The sequence below is a fragment of the Macrobrachium nipponense genome, chromosome 17, assembly GCF_015104395.2.
Source record: "Macrobrachium nipponense isolate FS-2020 chromosome 17, ASM1510439v2, whole genome shotgun sequence".
NCBI lineage: Eukaryota > Metazoa > Arthropoda > Malacostraca > Decapoda > Palaemonidae > Macrobrachium > Macrobrachium nipponense.
The window spans coordinates 38,421,190-38,447,457 of record NC_087210.1 but is presented as its reverse complement, the minus strand read 5'-3'; the positions used below and the strand labels follow the sequence as shown (position 1 = coordinate 38,447,457).

Here is a 26,268-nt window from a genome sequence, read left to right as displayed (position 1 = left end):
AGCAAGCAGAATTTTACTATCAATAAAGCCTGCATGAACTGACTGAGCCAAGGCAGTTGTATGACTACTGCCTGGCAATATAGACAGTACAGCAAGCAGAATTTTCTATCAGGGAAGTCTGCATGAACTGATGAGCCACAGCAGTTGTATCAACACTGCCTGGTAGGCTAGAAAGTACAGCAAGCAGAATTTTCCTATCAGGGAAACCTGCATGAACTGATTAAACCAAGGCAGTCATATCATCACTGCCTGACAGTACAGAAAGTGCAGTACAGAAACTCAGGATTAATCACTTACCCCCTAGAAAGTATACACACTTCAGATATGGTTGGGTGGACCTTATCAGGATCCCTTCACTATATAAATGCTGTATAGGAAAGGCAAGATTCTCATTTGAAGTATCTGTCTCACGTCAAGCGGTAAACGGAAGATTGTTCCCTAGATCTTCTGGATTCACAAGGGAAATTTCTGTGGCTATATTCACTTCATGTCAGGTATCAGTGACCTGTCTCCCAAGGAGAGACTTCATCTCCACTGGAGAAGCTTAAGTGGGAGTTCCTAAAATCCACTGTTTTAGGAGTATTGGCCCAAATGTGGATTCTGCTTGGTAAAGGATGGAAACAGACTGACTCCGAGAATGATGTACAGTGGTCTTCTTCTTCCATATTCCTATTAAAACCTTTAACTCCTAAAAATGAGCTCTTTTCATCACTAAAACTTGCTGCCAAAAAGCATGTGTCATATTTCACACAAGCCCAGGATGTACATGAACTTTTCTGAACAACAGAATATAATGGCAGCTTTCCTCCACTTCAGAGCTGTTTACTAAATATATGTGTTTTAAATTTCATCATCAAAGCCTTTATTTAGTTTGCATCAGTGAAATTCCAGACAGAAATTATTCTCCCATATGGGAATATGGGAAACTCTATAATAAATTATACAGCTAGATATTCACCTTCATCAGTTATTAAATGCATCTATGTATATCAAGAAAATAGTCAAAGAATAAAGTTTTCTGAGTCACTGTATCAAGACATTTTTGGCCCCATAATAAACAATAGAGCTACAAAAGCACTACCATAATTTTAACTATACCACCTGGCATCTATTTTCTTCACTAACCTTACTGTTAAAATGGCTATTCTCAATTAATATGTAAACAGTGTGAAAGAAAATGGTATTCTTAAAAAAAAAACATTAAATAATTATTTTTGTGATCATAAAAACATTGATATCACTATATATTACTTAAAGTATTCTAATTAGCAGAGTTTAAAATCTTGATTCCTGATATAGTATTAATCAAAATCATATAGGAATATAATGAAATTTGCAAAGTAACTTATCTAGATGATAAAAGCATTAAATTTTTTTTGAAACATTACAGTTTCAAACTAGAAAAGCTGACCCAATAAACTCAATCAGTATGTGATCTAAAAAATACATTACAAAGGGGATATCCAATAATAAGGGCATAACTAATAAAGGTGTCATTATACATTAGAACAAAATCAACAGTAAATACAGAGTGCCCTAACATGAATAAGATCTGTGAAAACTAGAGATCAAAGAGGAACAGAGCTAGAGAAACACTGTCATATGCCCCAAAGATTTCAAAGACCTTTTAAAAAAATAAATAAATAAATACATAGAAAAAATTAAAAGTCACCAGTAGATCTTACAAGTTGAGGAAAAGTTTTCAAAATTTGCATAGATATCATAAGAAAAAAGATAGAAGGAAGGATGTAGTGCAATGATTGAACCACACGTAGCCTTAATGGATGCAAAAGTTTCCAGTCTGCAACAAGGGATAGATTTTAATGATAAAAGACCTCCCTGCACTTGGCAGAATCATGCTCCAGCTTCTCTAAAGGCATCCACTCATTCCTGTATCTGCCTCAATTGAGAGGTGTGTGGGGAAGGGAGTAAGGTATAAAAATTTCATGATAAAACATGCTTTTAGATGAACATGTTCTGTTGTGTGAGTATTATTAATTCATTCAAACTCACTGATCATAATTAACTTTCAACACAATTTTGATGAGAAGAAATTTGAGTAGTAGTATTTGAAAGGCATAGGTTTAGAGCAACAGCTGTAAAGTAACAGTTTCCTTAAAGAAACGTGTGTCAGATATCCCAAAGAAGACACTCACCCTGAACAAACTTCAGGTACTCCAAGAAACAAAAGCAACCAAGTGATTATATACAAGAGAAATGAAGGTCCAGATGAAGATCAGACCCAACAAGTAAACATCACAAGACTTACGAGTTACATGTCAGACATGAAATTCTGTGGAGGTGTTCTGACAATACCATAACACGACATAGACTCATACAGAACAATGGCAGTTTTGATTTCTGTAATATCTAAAAATGTACCAGAAATTTAATATTTGACGAACCGCATGGCAATCACCAAAGAAGTCCCAAGATTTGTACAACTAATGGAGACCCAAACAGATGCACAAAAAAGAAATCCTCAGGTATGAAAAATAATCAAAATTCTTAACAGCACAAGTGAAATACTGAATAGGGCTGTGGGTTGGCAAAAGCACTAAAATCAGGTTATATTCACATATCACTATGAAAAGCACATGAAAATTTAGAATTAAAAATGAAGTGGATGGATGTAAGAAAATGAATGGCAAATCAAAAATAACAAGTAGAAGGGAGTAAACCTTGTAACCAAAGAAGACCAAAGAAGCAAACCTGGAAGACCAAAGCAACCTACAATTCCAGGATACTGGAGCATGGTCTGGACTTCACGATATGCTCTTTTAACTTTAAAGTTCTAGAAAATTGGTGCAACTGGAAAACATTTGCATGGAATAAGCCTGTTTGTGATTAATGGGTCTGAACAAAAATGGATTGTGAATAACACAAAAAGTGGATAAGGAATAAGAAATCTTTTCACACTAAGGAAAAAATTATAAGGGAGACCTATACATAATAATCCTGTTAGTTCACGCATGACTTTTGAAATATCATTGGTTGCATGTGAAATCAATGAGGGTTACCTAGTAGAAAAAATTATGTATAAAGAACACTAAGAAGCATGATTAGAAGAGCACTGAAAACTCAAGAGAACAAATGGTGTTAAAGCAGAAGTGGTAGTCTGGGATGTCTTGGTACACATGAGCTACATTTCCCCTGAAAACCCTTGTTTAGGGAAAAAATTATTTAAAGGAACATATTCTACACCACAATTTCCATGCAACTGGATTACTTTGCTGACAGAATATCGAACAAAGGACATTTAATTCTGTATTCCTAGCACACTATCATAGTATTATTTTGCAGAAACTCTGGTGATAAACAATAAAAATTCAAAATACATATGCATGGCTGGTATGCATATCTACAGTCTTTCTATAACTGTTTTTTAAATACCAAACAGCTTTAATCCCAGATTAGGTGAGAAGTAACCATTTTGCAATCAAAGAGGATAGCAGTCAAATGCACACTTCTAGTCCTTCACAAAATATTGTAATTAATGTACATTTTTAATCTGGGAACATGAAAAATTACGATTAATATTAGTAAAAAATCCAAAATACCATTCATCATTTATTGAATTCTCAATGGATTTTTTTTTTCTTTTTTACAAAACATGTTCTTCACTTTTCTGATGACTTTTCATCCAAGTACGTAATGAAGAGGTATAGAAGTACTCTCAAAATGAATTTGACATATACATACATACATACATACATATATATATAATATATAACATATATATATATATATCAATATATATAAATATATATATAAATAATAAATATATAAATCTATAAATATATATGATCATATATATATATAATATATATATATATATATATCTATATATATATATATATATATATATATATATATATATATATATATATATATATATATGCTCATGATGTTACATGTCTAGTAAGACATAACCTCTGGGATCTGTCTATGTTGCATGCAATACTTTGTTTTGATGTTAGATACAATGCCAATTGTTCACCCAGGAATGTGATAAATGTTTCTGAATCTTAATTTACCATGACACATATTAATCTGATATTTTCCTTTTCCTAAAGGTTAAATAACAGAGCCGCAATCAACAGGACAGCAACTCATCTTCTATATCTTCAATTACTGCTGGTTACACTGTTCATTCTGTTTGAATTTATGCCTGGGAAGAGAGTAGGTACGGGAGAACTTTGGGGAGCTCTTCTGAGAGCTACCCGAAGCACTGCTGGAAGACGCCAGGGAGGAGGTCCTGTTAGTGGGGGTAGCCGAAGGTTAGTGTGCACAAGCTAAAATCTATGGGATGAATGTGACAGTTTTCTAAAGTTAAGTTACTAAAATTTACATGCATCACTCTATCTAGCATTAAAATTCAGTCTATTCCTACACCACAACAAAACTTATGTGATATTAGAACTATGCATGACCATGAATGATGGCGCTTTATAGAAAGACAGTAAATTAAAATAGATATACAAAATATGGCACTACAGCAAAATATTTAACCTAAAACCACAACAACATAATTTCTAGCCTACTGTCAGCCTACCGTCCTTGTAAAATCAGTAAAAATATAATTTGGCCATCACAAGGACAATCAGCAAGCAACTTTCCTATGTTCATAAATGATTTTCAATCATTGACACATGCAAATAAAATCATATAACTTCCATTTCTTATTAAACATATATGGTTTCTTATGAAGCATCCATAACCCAAGTATTCATCATGTATTGCCCTTTTAAATATATTGTATTTTATCATTTTCCTTTGCATGCAACAGATTTCCCAACCCTTTCTGAAAGGCCTATTATGACTGACATTTTCATTTTAACTACAGCATATAAATAAATAAATAAAAATATACTATATATATATACTATATATATAGGCAGTCCCGGATTATCCGCAGCCTTGACTATCGGCGATCCAGCTTTATAAGCGCTTGTCCAGCGACAATGACTAGATTTTCAGCGCCCCCACTTAACAGCAGCGCTGACCCTGGGTTATCAGCGCTATTATTGTCTATTTTTGGTTATCGTCACGCCGTCGGGAATGGTACCCCCGCCGATAACCAGTGACTGCCTGTACAGTAATACTTCGTGCATATGCATTTCAGGTTATGCAAATTCACAGAGCTGCAAAATTTTCATTGGAACCTAATTTGCATCTGCAAATTTTCACAGACCTCCAGAATTTGTGAAATCCTTGAAAAACCTTGCAGAAGTGTTTATGTTTAATTTCTGATGTAATTTATAAGTTTTCATGCTTTTAAGTATAAAATATGTAAGAACAATTTGTGTTACGTATTTCTATTTTTGTGCATAAGGATGATACAAGGTAAACTAGCATACTTTATGTTAAAAGTAAAATCCCTCAAAATCACAAAACAGCTGTTGATGTAAACATACATACCTCAGTTCCCATGGCAATGTTTTGGTTGAAAAAAGCTGAGGGAGATTAATAGGCAAGTTTATTTTGCCGTACTTAACTCAATTCAGGGTGATTTTCTTGCTTCTAGTTAGTGTACATGAATCTCTAGATACTCTATTTTTTATGGGACAAGGTTTTTTTTCATTATATGAAGTGATTCAAGTTGAAATATGACCTAAGTTTCATTGTGAACTAATTTTTTTTTTAATAGATGGCATGCGCAGCATGTTTCTGTGTAAAAAACAATGAACAGATTCCATTCCCTATTTCCACTTTTCATCATATACGGGTTTTACATATTCATCTTTTATAGACGTGAAAACAACAATAGTATGGGCTTTTTCATGCCCAATAATTTTGATTAAAATATTTTTCTCTCCAGTTTTATTTACAGTCAAGTTTGATGGCATAAAATTTAAAGGGTTTCGTCCATGTTGCCAGTGCACGATGATCTATAGTCATTAGCAGTTTAAACACTATTTTCTCAGCTTCGGCTACAACTTGCACCTTAAATTTAGCAGTATATTTCCTTGCCGATTTTTGCTCCATAGTGAATAGGTAAGGGTACAATGTAAAAATATATCAGGCATATTCTACTTAACAACATTTGTTACATAACAACAGTAATTGTTTACGCCTGTATGATCATTGTAATGCCAAAACACTGTTTCTCATACAGTCGTTTATGGCTGTACGTACATGTATGTTTACGCAATGAGTATAGTGTTACAATTGGCACTTTTATTATTCTCTTTTGCTTCTTTTAACTTATTAATTAAAAGATGGGATAAAGAGATGAAGGAAAAGATTCTAGCGCCGAAAATTGGTGATTTTCCGCCATAATGCACCAATTTACAGTTATCGGCACCAATGCATACCTAACAGAGGTGCCATTAACCGGTTGTCTACGCCATATTGTATTTTAATTTGGTCTCTCAAAAAAAGGAACTCGCATGACTCAAGAGTGCAGTGGCCCAGCGGCAGTCCCCGCCTTATGTGGGGTTTGGCTTACGATGTTACGAGGTTATGACGCTTTTCAATTATATTCATCAGGAATTATTTCTAGGTTTACAGCACATGTTCCAGGATTATGGCAATTGCGACAACGATCTGGCAGAAGAAATACGATTCCAAAAATGCAAAAATATCAATATTTGAAGTTTTTTTTTATGAAAAATGCAATAAAAATGCAGTTTACATAGTTTTTAATTCACCCAAAGCATTAAAAGTAAGGATTTCTTATGATTTTCCGGCTTAGATGATTTTTGGCTTACTACGTGTCTCAAGAACAGAACCTGTCGTAAGCTGGGGACTGCCTGCAAATGGTTTACTAATCTTTAAATAACATTAACCCTTTAACGCCGATTGGACGTATTAAACGTCGACAAAAAGTTTTTTTTTAAATTTGCAGAAAAATATTTATAGGCCTACCAGGCGAAAACTTTTGAATCATGCGCCTTGGGGGATGCTGGGAGCTCACGGATCAAGGTGTTGTTTTGTTTACAATCGTTACGCAGGTGCGCAAGCGCGAATTTCTTTCTTATCGCACTAAAAAGTATCAGTGACACATCTCAGAAATTATTTGACTCTTTGACATAATTTTTGCCCCATTTTAATTAGCCGTTACATGTAGTATTATATATGAAAATGTGCGCAATTTTATGTAGAATACAACTAAAAAATACTCATGACTGTAGCTTTTATCAGTGTTGAAATATTTTCATATAAATAACTTTAAGTGCCAAAATTTCAACCTTCGGTCAACTTTGACTCTACCAAAATGGTCGAAAAACGCAATTGTAAGCTAAAACTCTTACATTCTAGTAATATTCAATCATTTACCTTCATTTTGCAACAAATTGGAAGTCTCTAGCACAATATTTCGATTTATGGTGAATTTATGAAAAAAAAAATTTTTCCTTACATCCGCGCGGTAACTTCCGAAAAAATAAAGAAATTTTTTTGTCCGATTGTCGTAATGTTTGCATCATTTTAAATTAGCCGTTACATAAAGTTTTATATATGAGAATGTGCGCAATTTTATGTAGAATACAAAAAAAATAATTTAAGGTTGTAGCTTTTCTCATTCTCGAAATATTTGCATATAAATCACAATAAATAGAAAAAAAACCACGTTCGGCCAACTTTGACTCTACCGAAATGGTTGAAAAACGCAATTGTAAGCTAAAACTCTTACAGTCTAATAATATTCAGTCATTTATCTTCATTTTGAAACAAATTCAAAGTCTCTAGCACAATATTTAGATTTATGGTGAATTAAAAAAAAAACTTTCCTTCTCTCCACACGTGGATTCTCCGCCGCAAATCTCCGATATGCGTACATCGCATTCTCGTAATATTTGCTCCGTTTCATATTAGGCGTTTCATAGTTTTATATACAAAAATGTGCGCAATTTCATGTAGAATACAACAGAAAATAATTGAAGGTTGTAGCTTTTCTCATTTTCGAAATATTTGCATATAAAAAAATATATAAATAAATTCGACATTCGGTCAACTTTAACTCGTCCGAAATGGTCGAAAACTGCAATTATAAGCTAAAACTCTTACAGTATAGTAATATTCAATCATTTATCTTCATTTTGAAACAAATTGGAAGTCTCTAGAACAATATTTAGATTTATGGTGAATTTTTTAAAGGAACATTTTTTTACATCCGTGCGTAACGAATTCATGCATAATTTTGTGTTGCCTTACTCGTTTTACAATGTGTTATATACCAAAAGGATTGCAATTTAGTGTACAATACAATGCAAAAAAAATTAACTCGTTAGCTTTAACCGTTTTGCTCACAGCGCGATTTATATACAATTATATATGAAATTTTTTTTTCACGCTGTCATATATCCCAATATTTATATATGATAATGATTTTTTTTCATTTCTGATGGTTGCATACTAAACTTCAGGCAATGACAAAAAATGAGCCAAAAATTAACTCTTAATCTTGAAAACTAAGCGTGCTGTGATTTTTTGAAAAAAAAAAAAAAAAAAAAAAAAAAAAAAAAAAAAAAAAAAAAAACATTTTTTCCGCTCCGCTTCGGCGCTCACTCGCGAACGCCGCCGGCATACGGGAGACGATTTTTAAAATACCGCTTCGGCGTTTAAGGGTTAAAAAGATCCAATAATGGCTTGTGGTCTGTAAGGACTTCTACTTTATTCCCCATCAGTAGCATTTTAAAATGAACCAAACTTGATACTATTGCAAAGGCTTCTTCATCTCTCATTGCTGCCCTTTGTCCTGAACTTCCTGCTAAAACAGGCTATGGGTTGAATTTCCCATCAAACTTGTGCATAAGGCAAGCACCTATACCCTCCTGACTGGCATCTTTCAGGCTGCATATATGAAATTCCTTGCAAAAAGTGTGATAAGTCTATTACGGACAAACCAGTAAATCTCTTTCACAACGTCTCAAACAGCACCAATATTCTGTGGGAACTGAGCAAATATCGAATGTATTATTCGTACATATGAGATTTCGATCATCCTATTAACTCGGGTCAAGCAAGAGCCTTAATCCCATGTAATGACACATTTAAAAGGAATATCACTGAATCTATTTTCATCAAGTCAAATAATGGAAATGTTCTGAATTTAAGTCTTGGTTTATTTAAACTTGATGCCTTCATAATGAAAAAAGTTTTAGATAAATATAAGCAACAAAATTAATATACTATTTAGTTTTTACATGTTTTGGATTATACAGATACTCTGTAGTTTCTGTTAGGGTTAAATATAAGTTTAGGTTTGTGACCGTGTTATATCCAATAATCCTGGATTATCTCTTTAATTTTTACCTTTTTGACAATCAATTAACCATCTAGTATTCTTGATCTTGTTGTTTACCTGATAACTTTTTTTCCAAATGTATTTCCTTCGTTCCTTGACGATGTCTTAGTAAAGATGAAAGTGCTTGGATTTCTGACTATCATTTTCCCGTGGTATTCACTTATTTAATGAAGTCACGTGCATCTACTGTGATTCTTTAAGCATATATATATATATATAATATCTATATATAGATATATATATATATATATATATATATATATATATATATATATATATATCTAGAACTGCATTTTGCAAGTAAATTGCCTAATTCGTTCCAAGCCCTAAAAAATACCACAGTAAATTTTATAACAAAGCTAAATTGACCAATAAACAATGAAATACAACAATTTGGACCATTCAATACTTCCTAACTGTTTTTGTACCAGTAAATAAAGTGTATTAGTGTACAGGGTACAAGAAATACTGTCTCACCTTTCAAGGGAGGTGATGTCTGAAAGTGGTGACAGAGGGGTAGGACAAACTGCAGAAAACATGAACACTTAACTTTACGAAACATTAGTAAATGGCAAAAAACATTAACACTAAACTTTATGAAACACATTAACAAATGGCAGAAAACATTAACAGTTGATTATCTCCATCTTTGTCTCCATAGAAAACATCCTCTTCTTTCCGTGAACTTCAGCAACATTCTTGGGACCCATGGCTAATAATGTAAGTCATACTAACATGAATTTACGTTAAGAAACTAAATATATGTGAACGAATGAACTCCAGGTGTTTACATAACGCTGCCGCAAAAATGGTCAAGGGACGCCTTTACATAGAGGCATGATGGGACAGATGCTGACCAATAAGAGAGCAGGATCTTACGGCGGTGACTAGCATCAGGAACCAATGGGAGAGCGGGAGGATGGTGGCAAGTCTACTGAATTGGCAGCGTGCCAATTTTAAAATTGTTCTTGGTGGCCTGGGCAAATCTCAGACTTTACTCTTTCGCAACCTCAATTATTTTCGTACACAGACGCAAAAAAAATCTTCGTCTTTGCTTTCGTAACCTGAATTTTTCATACATAGGGACCTTCGTATGTAGAGGTTCCACTGTATGTATGTATGTATGTATGTAGATGATATAGATATATACTTATATATATATATATATATATATATATATATATATATATATATATATATATATATATATATATATATATATATATACACACAAAACACACACATATATATATATACACACACACACACAGGCTTACGGCGGGTTCGGTTTACGACATTCCTTGGTTACGACACTTTTCAATCATATTCGCCAAAAATTATTTCCAGGTTTACAATGTATGCTCCAGGGTTATGACGCTTATGGCGCTGAACTGGCGGAATATGACTCCAAAAATGCAGTTTACATAATTTCTAATACAATAAACCTAAGCATAATATATATATATATATATATATATATATATCTATATATATATATTATATATATATATATATATATATATATCACATCAGGGAAAACCATGAATATAAAGGAAGAGGTGTCCAATCAGACGACAGTCATGTACACGAGTTAAAAAACTTTTTATGTTGTCACCAACACATCATTAATCTGCAATTGAAATTCACAATTAATATACTTAAAAATTACAATAAAAATTAAATAAACTTAAAATTACCCTAAAATTCAAAATATACTCAATGTTAAAACAGAGAATGAGGAGAAAACTACTTATTCACAAAGAAAGAGAGAGCCGAGTGACTAAAAACGGTAAGGTCTGCACACAACGTAAACCTCACGCCAGAGAGAGAGAGGAGATGAAGAGGTACTGGAGTTTAAACTAGGTGATAGATGCTTAATAAACAATGACTCAAGGGTAGTTAGATGGGTAGTTAGCTTTGTGGTGTCAATAATAGAGAAATGTTTCTTATCGATGGTAATTTTACAACTCCTTTCATGTGTTCTTATATTAGGAAACTCAGTATCAGAGATTCTGGACCCAGTTCTGTAACTTAATCCCAAATGGCTATAATACCGGACTTGTAACAGTACATGAATAACCAACATAAATAAATACCAAGACATCTTGGGAATTCAAATTTATATATAAAATTGTACTTCATGAAATCCTGTAATTTGTCCATGCAATTAAGAAACCCTCTAATTTTTTGTGGATTCGTGGGAATGAGATTGAGTTTTAAAAAACCAAATTCCTTTTCACTAATATTTTGACTTTCAAATGTAAACTATATGAATGAATAAATGGGATGGGTGTGTACATTGTTTACTTAGGTACATTAAAATTAAGGATGGAAAATGAGAGGGATTACACCCTGGCCTTCCTGGATATAAAAATAACTAGAGGTGACCACCATTTCAACATCAGTGTTTTTAGAAAGGGTACCTTCACCGGACTTGGGAACAACATTTTAGCTCGTGTTTCCGTAATTTTAAGATTAATGCTATCTCTACTGTGGTTTTTAGGGCCCTTTGGTACACATTTGATTGGCTCTCCTTCCATCTTCAAGTAGAGTTTCTTTTAGAATATTTTGTAAAGAACTCATTTCCCAAAAAGTTGGTTTTTAACATCATTAGTAAATTTGCTAGCGAAGTATCTGTGAGCACCCACCCTTAACTTTAATATACCTAAGTTAACCATGTACGCACCCATCCCATTTATTCACTCAGTTTACATTTCAAAGTCAGAAATATTATTGAAAAGGAATTTGGTTTTTTAAAACTCAATCTCATTCCCATGAAGTAAAAAAAAATTGGAGGGTTTTTTAATGACGAATGCAAATTACAGGATTTCATGAAGTCCAATATTATATATAAATTTGAATGCCCAAGATGTCTTGACATTTATGTTGGTTCTTCACGTAGACTGTTACAAGTCCAGTATTATAGCCATTTGAGATTAAGTTACAGAACTGGGTCCAGAATCTCTAATCCCGAGTTCTCTAGCATAAGAACACATGCCGAGTTGTAAAATTACCATCGATAAGAAACATTTCTCTATTATTGGCATCACAAAGCAAACTCTCCATCTAACTACCCTTGAGTCATTGTTTATTAAGCACTTATCACCTAGTTTAAACTCCAACACCTTGCCATCTCCTTTCTCTCTGGTGTGAGGTTTACGTTGTGTGCAGACCTTACTGTTTTTAGTCACTCAGCTTTCTTTCTTTATGAATAGGTAGTTTTCTCCTCATTCTCTATTTTAACGTTGAGTATATTTTAATCTTTATTGTAATTTTCAAGGTTATTTATTTTTATTGTAATTTTTAAGTTTATTTTAATAGTGAATTTCAATTGCAGACTAATGATGTGTTGTGACGACATGAAAAGTTTCTTAATCAAACTAGTGTACATATATATATATAATATATATATATTATATATATATATATATATATATATATATATATATATATATATATGTATAATACATATTCACTTATACTTTTCATATAATAAAATTCCATTAGTTTTAACATGTTCACTGAACCCTTTATGTATATGTACCTTGAAATTTTGGTTTGGTTACTGTGCATGAAAACTAGTACCATTTTCAGTAAATATACAAGACAAGGGGATGCTCGCATTTCTTTTTATCTGATTATTATAAAGCTAGCAGAGTAAATTTCTTTTGTAAATAATTTCACACAAAATGTCTTCTACCTATAACAGTTAAAGTTATTTAAAAATGAGCAATACTTTTTTCTTTTGCAGTTTTCTCAAAACTTCTAATGTAAAGAAGTAAATAGTTTACATTTCTAAGAGATGGAAGCATAAAAGTCAAATGAAACTTAATGGTTTGTAGAAAAGACAATAATGATAGAAAAACTTATCTTTCGGAAAGATATCTTTGGGCTTTAACTTTTTAACAGGAATTCGCGTTCTCCAGATTCGTGGACTCACACATTCGCGGATTTCTCTGGGAAACGTTTCCCTGCATTATTCACGGAAAATTTGCGCATTCGAGGTATTTTTCTTTTTTATTGATAAAATAATCCACAAATTCCTGTTTTTTTTTAATGAATTTTCATCATAAAATCGCACTTGTTTTGTGATTAAAACTATTAAAAAAAACCAAGTATGAAAATTTTTAAGTGGGGTTTTCCTTTGAGTTTTAACCTAAACAAAAATAAGGCTGTTTTTAGCATTTTTATAGGGGGTTCCAAACATTCAGCGGGGTCTTAACTAACTTTCACGGGGGGTCTGGTACGGCCATCCCCCGCGAATACCGGGGGACCACTGTATAGCTTTGAGCTAACGAACGATAATGTTGACAAAGTAAGGTTAACATTTTTTTTTTCTTCATTTTTGATCAACTTATAATGTGCAAAAATGAAAACTGTTGCTGCTTACCCAAAGCCATTCTTTTTCTTAAACTCTTCCCTTTATTCTTCAACTTTTCCTCTACATTTTTGGATATATTTACAAAGTAATTTCTATGAAAAAATAAACAGAGATAGGGCTCTTAAAAAAAAATTGTTCATTACTAGGCCGAAAATTTTAGAATGTCAACAACGTAACATTTTTTCATTTTCGATCAACTCCGTTAGAATGTCAAAATTGAAAACTGTTGCCTATTCCAAAGCCATTTTTCTTGACCTTCCCTTTATTCTTCAAAGTTTCCTCTACATTTTTGTATATTTACAAAGGAATTTCTATAAAAAAATAACCAAGATAGGGCTCTTCAAAAAAGTTTTTTCTAGAGATAATTCTCACTATGCGCCGGGCAGAGCGCTCTGCTTCTTACCCTCTTTTCTATCAATTTTTTCACCGGCTGGACTTATTCGTTTTCCATTGTTTTATATATCGATATTTAGAGGATTTTGTTGGCTTTCTCATAAAAAATAATTCATTCGCCTAACTGTTATAGCATTTGACCTACAAACGATAATGTTAACGGTAAAATTTTTTTTCGTTTTGATCAACTTATAACATCAAAATAAAACTGTTGCCGTTACCAAAGCCATTTTTTTTATTTTCCCTTTATTTTTCAACATTCCCTCTACATTTTTGTATATTTACAAAGGAATTTCAATGAAAAATAACCGAGAGAGGGCTCTTCAAAAAAAAAAAATTTTCTAGCGATAATTCTCACTATGCGCCGGGCAGAGCGCTCTGTTTCTTACCCTCTTTTCTATCAATTTTTTCACTGGCTGAACTTGTTCGTTTTCCATTGATTTATATGTCGATATTTAGAGAATTTTATTTGCTTTATCATAAAAAATAATTCATTCGCCTGACTTTCATAGTTTTTGGGCTACGAACGAAAATATAAAAAAAGTAAAGATTTTTTTGTTTTTTGTTAAATAACTCACATTTTTTTTTTTTTGTATTTAGAGGACTGGGACTCTTATTCTGAATATTCCACCATAAAATAATAACATTTAGAAAAAAAGGACAGCAAAATGAATGTTGTTTGCATAAAATTTATATTTTTGCTGAATTTTCGAAATAATTATTTTTTCGCACTGTCGAGCGCTCCCAGACACCTCGGATATCTGGGGACACAGTGCTCAAAACTAAGCGGATATGAAAGAGTTAAGAGGTTGAAATATTTAGTTTTCTAAGATGAGAATTTTAGGTTGAATTACAGCAGGTGAATATCTGAAGCAAATCCCTTCAACTGCAAGTCAGTGTCTCTGCAGACATTTTAGTGGGCCCTATTGCTTTAAGGTATCCCTTAAAGTTTACATTAAGTTATTGGCATTAAGAGATTCCTGGCCTGTATGAACAGCCTATTTGTTTATTTATCAAAAAATACTCTCTCATAACTTCTTCAAGCGTCTTATATCTAAAATGGTCTACTTGTAATATTTTGTGGTTACTTAGGTATAATACAAATAGTAGATATTTAAAAAAATAAAACGGGAAAGTTCACTAACAAAAAATCAAAAACATTTACACTGACAAGTAAAATACTCACCTAGCTGCTTCTTCATTCGTCATCTTTAAATTGCCCTTTATTATACAACAACTGTTAGGAGAATGGCAAATATACTGTTCAAGTATTGTGATCACTATGAATAATGTGTCCATGGAATGCACATGTACAGCGATGAACGCTTATCAAAAATGAAATTGTATTGTAAACATATAAAAATAAGGCATATTCATAATAAAAATTCACAACATGAGTTAGTACAAGATGCACACAAATGAAGATGATTTTAAAGAAAGCAGTAGGCACAACATACAGTAGTACAGCCATTTCCTGTACCTAAGAATTGTCTCAATCTGCATAATATGAGAAAGACAGTTCCTGCATGTGAACATAAAAGTAGTATAGAATCTAATGTAATTAATATTATTGCATGTGAACATAAAAGTATTATAAAATCTAATGCAATTAACATTATAACACAAAGGACACTCTACTTCACTGCAGTTCTCTGAACACCAAATACTACATAAAAAACCTAGTGACTACACATTAGAAAAAACATACTGTATTTGCCCAAATGTCAGAGATTAAAATAAAAGCTATAGGTTTATTAACAGCTCATAAACTCTCCACAATATAATCTTCATGAAGAAAATAATTATTACAAGTGAAGAAGATACTGTAATGTGTTCCGTGAAATACATACCCATTACACGGAATTAGTATTGCTGAAAAATGTTACCACATATACATGGGATGACACATGTAAAAATTATAAATGTAACCTCAAGTTTATATGGTGAAATGACTTGGTATGCAAAAAAACAAAAACTTAATAGTACATGTATTAAACCCTTTTATTACTTAAACGTGGGTAAACATTAGTAGGTTTGAGAGAGAGAGAGAGAGAGAGAGAGAGAGAGAGAGAGAGAGAGAGAGAGAGAGAGAGAGAGAGAGAGAGAGAGAGTTTGCTTTTTTTCAGTTATTGACCTAGTATATTCTGTTACAAATATGGGCAATTAAGGTAGATAACTGCCTTTGGCATAAAGTTTTCAGTTTAGAATGTGCTGGTTGCTATTTTTAAGATAGTGTGTGTTGACAATTTTACAGTATTGACAAGGAAGGGATAATGTGGGTATGCCTGTAGTTTTATTTGACCTTGTCTGACAGGGCCTTGGTTCTATAGATCTAGATAACTGAGAGATTCAATGCAAACATACGCATATTTAGTAAGTGGTTATATTGTAATGACAAAGGAGAGAAGGTTTTTCTGGCCTTTCCAAATTCTTCTTCTATTCAGCAAGCCTTAGCTCTATTGTTGCTGACATGGGAGAGATTACTGTAATTTGTAACTTTTTAAAACTTTCCCCTCAATACAAAAAAGTTCCTGATAAAATGTGCCGTTAACAATAAATCAACACTTGCTATATGATGCAAAACATTTTGTTTCAGTTTGTACTTTGCTTGACTGTGCAGGTAACTGTAGAAATAGTTTTCAAAATTTTAACTTATTGAGAGATCTGGCATCAATTAAATGATAAAATGTGACTAATATATATATATATATATATATATATATATATATATATATATATATATATATATATATATATATATATATATATATATATTATATATAATACGTATATATATATATATATATATATATATATATTTGATGCACTTTATTTGATAAACCTTTTTCAACTTTCTTTAAACTTCCAGCTAATGCAAGTTGTATGTAATCTGTCAGTGTAAACAGATGGCTATAAAAATTGCAAACGATTTTTTCATTTGATCATTAATGAATATACCCTGAATCACCAAATCTGTGAATCTGAAATGCCAATTGTACAGTTAATGCTTTCCAAATATGAGCATAATTCTTAATTTCAAAATCCCTACCAATGGAAAATATTTCAATCGAATAATAACCAATTAACCAATAACAGCTTCCCAAATTCAAACCAAAATCCCACCAATGAGGTGGTACATGTAGTAACCACAAAATTATCATTAACTGTGTTGCCAAAAAGGCAATTATCTGGAAAAGAATACTACTACTTCTTAACCCTTAATGGACGGATTGATCCTTGAGAGTAGTAATAGCAGGTTTGGGGGTGGTGGATGGATTGATCCTGGAGATAAACAATATTACGAGCCATTGATTTAGAAAGGATTGTGTGGGAAAGAGGAGCCAATACTTTTATAGCCCATAAATTTACTTATTTTTCAACAAATATGCTAAGAATTTGTTACTGCTTTTGTTTCTCATGTGTTTTGATATTGTGTGAGCAGTAATTATAATTCTACAAAATAAAATAAATTTATTTATCAGAAACACATATAAGATGGTAAAATTTACAAAAGTCTTGTAAAAGAGGCCCCACAAGGGTTTATAAATAGTCATTTTCAACTTCTCGTGGAAGGTAGGGAAAATTTTTTGGATTTTTTTTTTTGTTTTTTTTTTTTTTACCATGTACATTTGCATATCTTCCTCTTTCCATTGATGTGCTTTTTTTTTGTAATTTGGCCGACCTCAAAGTTTACCTGGCCTGAGGAGCTGCATATCGATGTATGTACCCGTCCAGTAAGGGTTAATGACTAACAACATTTAACAATCTGGGGAGTGACTTAAAGAGTTAAGTTATGGACCCTGAACTACAGTACAGTCAACTTTTGTGATATCAGATGACATTTAAAGACTTCAGTGCTGTTAAAACTTTAAACAGACAACTTTCCTTATAGATCACAAACAAGAAGAGCCACATACATGTAAGAAAAAAAGTATGGAAAAGTTTCCGGGTTTTTTCCTAATACCTGGATAACAGATTCAAAACAAAACTCAATATGCCTTGCTAATAAGGAACAAGAAAATATAGTGTTTCAAAAGTAACTTGGAATAAAAGTATTCTCTTAATACTGCAACCTTTCTGTGGAATAACAATTGTTAGCTTAATCCCGTTCAGGTAAAAATGAAAATAATTAAAGTATTATAAGCATTTGACTGTACCTTGCAAAGAAACCTACAATTACTTTCACAAAACAAAAAATATGAGTCTTTGGCAGCAATATCACAATGAATGCAGTGTTCTTTCACATAAGACAAATGTAACACTTAGAACACATCATTATATCAGTTTATCACCCCTTAGGAACTTTTCTTTTTCATCTACTGAAAAAAGTGTCAATTCAAGTCCCACTTCAAATCCATATTCATGAAAAAAAAAACTTGTTGCACTATGTTCAAAAGAAAATATAAAATATGCGTAACCCTGTAAAGCTCCTCAATCTGAAGGACCTGCATGCTTATTGCCATAAAATGCAATGACTGATATGGAAGAGCATGCAGCAACAGTCCTTATGCCATGCCCTTTAAATAAAATAATGAAAAGAAAATGTTAAATAACATTAAAGCATGGGTCACATGCTGTTAATAATACTGTATAAAACAAAATTAAGCTGACTTTTGATGACAGATGCACTGATCACTAAAAGCTTCATCCGTGATGGACTAGAACACAAATGAATGCTGGCGAGTCTAGTTCTTTGCAATCAGTACTGCATGTATCATGACCCATCCAATGAATAAAAATAAAATGTATATTCTCATTCAATAACGAACAATTCTAAAATCCTGTTACAAACTTAATAGAAAATCCATTATTACACTGAAAAACAGCTACAGTCTTCCCATGTTAATTGTAACTTTCAAATACTAGCAATAAGTGAAATGCTACTCAAGTTTATTTATCACTACCTTCAAACATAATGGAACTAGTGAAATTCTTATCTTCTGATATACAAAACAACTACAGTGCTCCCAACTTTTTCGGGGGAATAGGTTCTAGAACCCATCGCAGAAATGCAAAATCGGTGGAAATGTAAAAATCCCCTCTAAAATCTTATAACTGCACAATATCCTGTACCCCTTAAGCTAAAATGCTTATAATCATCTATTTTAAATGTTCACTGTCTAATTTAGGGGTTCAAACAAAAATATACCTTAAATTATCATACTAAATCAATTTAATATCAATTCAGACAAAAATACACCCCAAACCACTATCCTAAAACACCCTAAGTCAGATTAGTACACTTTTACAAATGTTACTCATAGGTATAATACACTACGCCCCTAAAATGCTTATAACAATGATTTACTAATTTTAAAATATTAATATTTATGTAACAACAGCAAAATAGTAATAAAATGATTAATACAATTTAAATAAGTAATTTTATTTTACAGAACATTGGACTAATAATCAAGTTGTCCCCTGTATATGTATAAGTACAGCATTTTCTCTCATATTAAAGTTTTCTTGTTTTCTTTACATACAGCATTAAAACAATTAAAATATCACCAATTCCATTTTTTTTTTGTAGAGCAACATTATTCATTCACTAATTACTGAACTTTTTCATATTGTGTTTGTAACTAAATACTGACTGTTATGATAAAAATCATTTACATTGTATTTATAATGTAGTAATATATCTATCAACCACATTCCAGGTTGGGCCCCAGACTGAGCATAAAAGGTGTACAATTCAATTTCTCTCTCTCTCTCTCTCTAAAGGTAATGTAAGATTTATTAGAAATTATATTACTGTAAAGTGTTTTTGGATGCTAGAGCATATTGTACAATACAGTATTTAAAATGTTCACTACTTATTTTCATTTCATTTTCCTGTAAAAGCAGACTGGAAAATAAAATTTAAATAATTAGTGAATACTTTAAATACTATCTGATATACTCTATTCACCTAAAATCACTTTACAGAGATATCATTTTAAATACATCTTACATTACCCGGAGAGAGAGAGAGAGAGAGAGAGAGAGAGAGAGAGAGAGAGAGAGAGAGAGAGAGAAATCATATCGTACACCTTTTATACTCAGTCTAGGGCCCAACCTGTACCTGTAATGGGCTTAACATAAACACTGTATATCATAAGTATATTGTAAATCATTCATCATGAGGATCAGTATTTAACAGAAACACCATATGAAAAAATACATTAATTAGTGAAAAAAGTGTTGCTCTATGTAAATAGTGAATCAAGTGATAATTTTGGATATGGTCCATGGAAAAATCTGTAAATTAATGATAGTTCCCCCATGGAAAAGTGAATGAATATGTTCCACAAAATTGTGCGACAAAATGAAGCATGAAAAAGCAAGGTAGCACTGTATTATTTAATTCAACAAAACACTAAACTGTGCATTGTTTTCACCAAAATACTTTGTCATGTTGACTTTTGGTTTTTTTGGTGTACTATTTTGGTTACACATTCATAACAAAGGAAACTGTATGTTTCAATGTTTTCCAAAATCTATTAGTAAAATAATGCTCAGGAATACTCACTCTCTGCTGATTGATTCCAGGGATTTCCGTCGAAGTTCTTCTACTGTGACACCATTTGCAGCCTCCCAAGCCTTTTTATCTCTTTCAAACCGTTCTCTCTCTTCATCCAACTCGGCAACATCAGATTCAAGCTTTTTCCGGACTGATTCATTTCTTTTTTGTAACTGCAATACAAAACAGGTTAACAAATTCTTGACATATAAGAACAACTCCAATGTTCACAGAATTATTATTCACTTTTCAACTTACACATTGGATGCATCTTGCTTGCAAAAAGATATGCTCATACTTACATCAGCTTCCAACTCATTCAATTTAGCCATCTTCTCCTTGACCTTCATTTCAAACACCTGTTCCATTTCGGCTTCCATTTTCTTCATGCGACTGGTATGTTCTGCTTTTTCTTCTTCCATTTGAGCTAGAGGGTTCCTATGAATAAGAAATTTTCCTATAAGTCCAAGAGCTCATTTGTGGCCATTTGATGAAAAAAAGTCCAGGCCTATGAAAGTTACTTCAACTAAACCATCTGGTTAAACTAGATGATAATGATAATGATAATAATAATAATAATAATAATAATAATAACAATAATAATAATAATAATAATAATAAAACAACAATAATATAGGCCTACAGGGCATGTTAAAGGATAATGCTAAAAAGCTATGCACCCAGGAAAAACTACCATTCACTTTTCAACAAAAATGAAAGCATGCATGAAAACAGTTTTAAAATTTTTTATTTTTTTTATTAAACTGATAAATTTGTTAACAGAACATCATTCATGGTAACCATATACAGTATATTTCAAATGCATACCTATGGGGATAAAAACTGCTTCATACAGAAATAATAGCACCTTTAAGTCTCCAATTATCCTGATAATTCGCCGAGTCTAAGCGTACAAACTAACATATTATTCAATAATTATTTCATCATGACATTCATCCCATATATCCTTCAGCATGGGTGCCCGTACATAGGGGCAAGAGGGGGCACTTGACTCCCCTGAAATCCTGGAAAAAACTATATTTTACATTTGTCACACTTAACTGCATCACTTTGTTTTCCTTCCATTTTACAATATATTCTCTCAGTTTAAGTAAATCAAAGGTATCTTTATGTATTTTATAATATTTGTATACAGTATATAACTGCATTGTTCTTCCACAAATATTTGAATTCAGCTAAACCGTATATGGAACTATTGAAAAAAAAGTCAACGTAACATTGTATTTTTTCTTTATCACATCTTGCTTCACTTATATTATTGGCATCCCAGTTCCACTGTATGTGTGTGTATATATATATATATCTATATATATATATATATATATATATATATATATATATATATATATATATATATATATATATATATATATATATGTATTATATATATATACAGGCGGCCCTCGGTTAGCGGCAGGGGTTCCGTTCCTGGCCACCGACGCCAAGCGATTTTCAACGCCGAGCGATTTTAAAGCCTACGGCCGCTGCACACCTTTCGAAACTCTAGACCAGTCAAAGGCGCCGTAATCCCACAACAGCGCAATAAGTAAAATTATATTTATGCAGTATAGTACTATAGAATTTACTGCACAGTACATGTGGGTGTCTAGAGTATGTAAAGATATAATAAAGTTTATACAGTGTACAGGTAGCTGTAGTGTTCAGGTTACGATCATTAGTCTTACGATAGTTCGATTTTATGAGAGATCAAATTACAATGGCCTAACTTTATCCATCTTCTAGTTACATAAGTTCAATAACAGCAAAAGAGAATGATGAAAGTATGGTTTTAACGTTATACTCGTTGCGTGAACGTGTACAGCCATGAACAACCGAACGAGAAACGACTTTTTTTTTTTTTTTTTTCTAAGAACAACCAAACTGGATAACATCTGTTTGGCTCGTATTTCGATCATCGTACTACAGTGCAACATTACCATATTTGTTATAAATGGCGTTATGTATAGAATAGAACTGAGATATCTTAATGTAATAAGTTTATTCGCTATAGATCAAAGATCAATATAGATTAAAGATCAATCGGGAAATATACCGTTAAATTTAAACCTAGTTATAACTGAAGCTGAGAAAACTGTTCAAGCTGCTAATGACTATTATCGTACATCGGCAACAAGGATAAAACTGCAGTAAACGTCTGCCATCACACACAACTGTAGATAAAATTGGGATAAAATAATTTTAATCAAAACTACTGTGCTTGAAAGAACACATTTTACTGTTGGTTTCACGCCGATATAAGATAAATAACGTAAAGTTCGTATTACGATGATATAAAGGATTACGTATTGCGAACGGAATCACGTAATTTTTTACGCAATAAACATGCTGCCAACGTAATCTGTTAAAGAAAAAAATAGTAGTTCACATTCACAACGAGACATATTCAATAAATATTTCCACCTAAAAACACGCTGTATAAGGAAAAATAACTTTGTCTCATATAAGTCAAGTATATAGATATTCGTTTATGCTACTAACTAGAAGCAAGAGCATTCGCTCAGATCTGCGTTATGGTGAAACAGATTCGTATTCATCAGCTGATTTCAAACCACAACATTGGCCGCTCCGCGGAATACGGGCTTAAGTTTGCTGTAGTATTTTAAAATACAATAACATGAGAATACATACAATATTCTTGGATACAGTGAAATAATGTATAACTTTTTAAAGGTTTTATGGAAAAGATGCATAATTAATAAAATAACACAATGCATTTTTCGGAACTGGCGGACAAGAACGAACATGAAAAACCATCCCCTGACAACGTGGAGCGTAGTTACAAAGGCTGCCTTAATTTGTATCTTATTTCTGTACAAAAATGAAAATACCTTTACGCAATATATTTTCATACACATTTTAAACATAAAAGCGTAAACATTTGAAAAATCGACACATCGATCGCTAAATTTGCACTCTTTTTTTTAACTCGATATTTTCGGAAGAGCGGCAGACGGCGGCATACAAGAACGAACTTGAAAAAAACATCGTAGTCGATAACTTGAAGGGGAGTTTCAAAAGCTGCCTTTTTATCATATTTCTGCACATAAATAAAAATACCCTATTCGTAATACCTTTTCATACACATTTTAAACATAAAGCATAAACATTTATAAAATCGACACATAGATCGCTAAATTGCACTTTTTTTAAAATCGATATTTTCGGAAGAGCGGCAGGCGGCGGCTTACAAGAAAGAACATGAAAAAACATCGTATTTGATAACGTGAAGGGCAGTTTCAAAAGCTGCCTTTGTATCATATTTCTGTACGGAAATAAAAATGCCTTTCACGTAATACATTTTCATACACATTTTAAACAAAAGCATGAACAATTATGAATCGACACATCCATAGCTAAATTTGCACTTAAGTAACTCGATATTTTTGGCATAGAACAGCGTCAGAGGCATATATTTTACCCTAATACCTATGTAATAACTCTCCATAAAATTTGTTAATATAATTTGCATAACCTTTATGGTCTGAACGGCATTTCTACATATGTATGAACTCGTTAGACAACGGCGCTAGCGGCGCTGTTAACTGAAATTTGTGCCGTAAAGATACCTTTAAAATGCCTTATTTTTTTAATGAATATTTTTGACGACCGCCGTAAAACCGATTCGCCGTTGAGTGATTGCGCCGTTAACCGCGGGCCGCCTGTATATATAAAAAATTTGCTCCCTCTTGGAAAATATGCTGCGGGCGCCCATGTCATTCAACTACCTTAACTGCCATGGGAAGGTTGCTCAGCCATGGCAGCAATTTGAGAGAAACCTAGATACATGGAGTAGAGAGATAAAGCCAAGTTGAACAAAGACTTAATATATGACAAATGGGATGGAAAACAACCAGCAAGCCACAATTAAGGAGTGCATATCAAGTGTGTTTAAGTATCTGGACTTGAATAATAATGCAGGACGGAATAACTGGGGGCAGGTATCAGGCATACTCTGCAACATAAAAAGTCTCTATTAGGCTGAAGGGCAAGGTGCATAAGGTGGTGGGAAGGCTAGTATGCTGTATGAGCTTGAAGCAACACCACTGAAGAATATAGATAAAAATATATTTGACATGGAAAAGATGAAGATGGTCAGATGGATGAGTAGAGTGATGGGAAGAGATATGATAATTTAATACATCAGGGGTTCAGCAAAAAGCAGTGACGTTTCAAGCATAGCCTCAGTCAAGATTGAGACAGTTTGGGCACCTTATGTGGAAGGGAAATGATGAGTGAGATGTTACAAGAAAGAACATGGAAATACACATGTTAAGAGACACTAAGGAAAGGAAGGCGTGGGAAAAGATGGAGAGAATGTATTCCAGAGATGGAAGACTAAGGAACAGACAACAGGATGGCACTTGTCAAAATCACCTGGAAAAAGTTCATTAAACAATGTGACCCACTAAGGATTAAGCTGAGATGATGATCTCTACTGCCATGACTGGACCACCTCTGCCAAATATACAATTAAGCAATGCAACTATTCTTTTTGTAATTCTTACAAACATCACAAAAACTTTAGCTTTATGTTAGTCTGGATTAGAAAAGGGTCAGCATTACCTCTAAGTTCTTCTGGGGAGTCATACCATTTACCCAACTTTTTGACTCGTACAATTTTAATCAATAAAAGTGTCTTAGCCCTGAAGCTTTTTACCCTATTTGGAAAAGCAACACATTTTAGCTACTGGATTCAATTTGTCATTTTTGTTACCAAATTCTTCATTTAAAGTCAAACATAAACTAGTCTACTTACTTCAATTTTGTTTTAATGAAATTTCATAGGTTTACACACACACACACATATATATATCAGTATCGGTGGTATCGGCTAGTTTTTATGACACTGGTATCGGTTAAATTTCAGGCCGATACCAGCCGATACTTTTCTCTTTAGTATGGGAATTTAAAATACTTCTAGCCTTCCTAAAATCTATATATGTATTAACAAAGCCACTGAACCAGAACCTTTCATAATCTAAATAAATGAGTCTGTTAACTGTTTCTAGCCAATATATAAATTCAAACTCAGAACAGATGTATATATTAGTGATTTCAGATTGCTCATCAACCCATGAATTCAAGTAAGCACTACATACCTAAATTGTTAAGTCTTCTAATGGTAGTCATAATATAAGCCAAACTGTATCCAGGTAATAAAGGGATTAAATACTTAATAATTAGGTATATTTGATGTTATTTTTCAATCAAATTTATCCCTTTGCAATTGTTTATATAACCTTATTATATGACCTTTTAACTTTTTAACCTTTAATATACAATAAGCAGAGAACAAGCATGGTTTATTAAGAATATATTTTCTCCTAAATAACAGTAATATTGTTATCAGTATCAGCAAAAAACTTATTGCATATATAAATATAAATATATATATATATATATATATATATATATATATATATATAATATATATATATATATATATATGTAGTATATATATATATATATATATATATATATATGAATGACTTGATCACGAAGTATATAGAACGTGATGCTATGTATAAATAAAGGTTTTTGCCACGAAGGAAAAGATGAAAAAGCTTTTTCATTTTTTCCTTCGTGGCAAAAACCTTTATATATATATATATATATATATATATATATATATATATATATATATATATTTAGATGCCAAATTTTTGGCTGATACTGATACCAATACCTCCAAATTGC

At 32.3% G+C, this 26,268-nt stretch overlaps 1 protein-coding gene across 1 annotated transcript in view; it reads right to left on the bottom strand.

Annotated features, from left to right (window-relative positions):
- Positions 1-3,948: 3,948 nt before the first annotated feature.
- Positions 3,949-26,268, bottom strand: part of LOC135196182 (septin-7-like) — a gene marked incomplete in the record, with an annotated part of 398,771 nt that continues 376,451 nt past the window's right edge. The window contains 3 exon segments of the mRNA XM_064222767.1: positions 3,949-4,258; positions 20,539-20,702; positions 20,832-20,967. Coding sequence (XP_064078837.1) covers positions 4,132-4,258; positions 20,539-20,702; positions 20,832-20,967 — 427 coding nt within the window.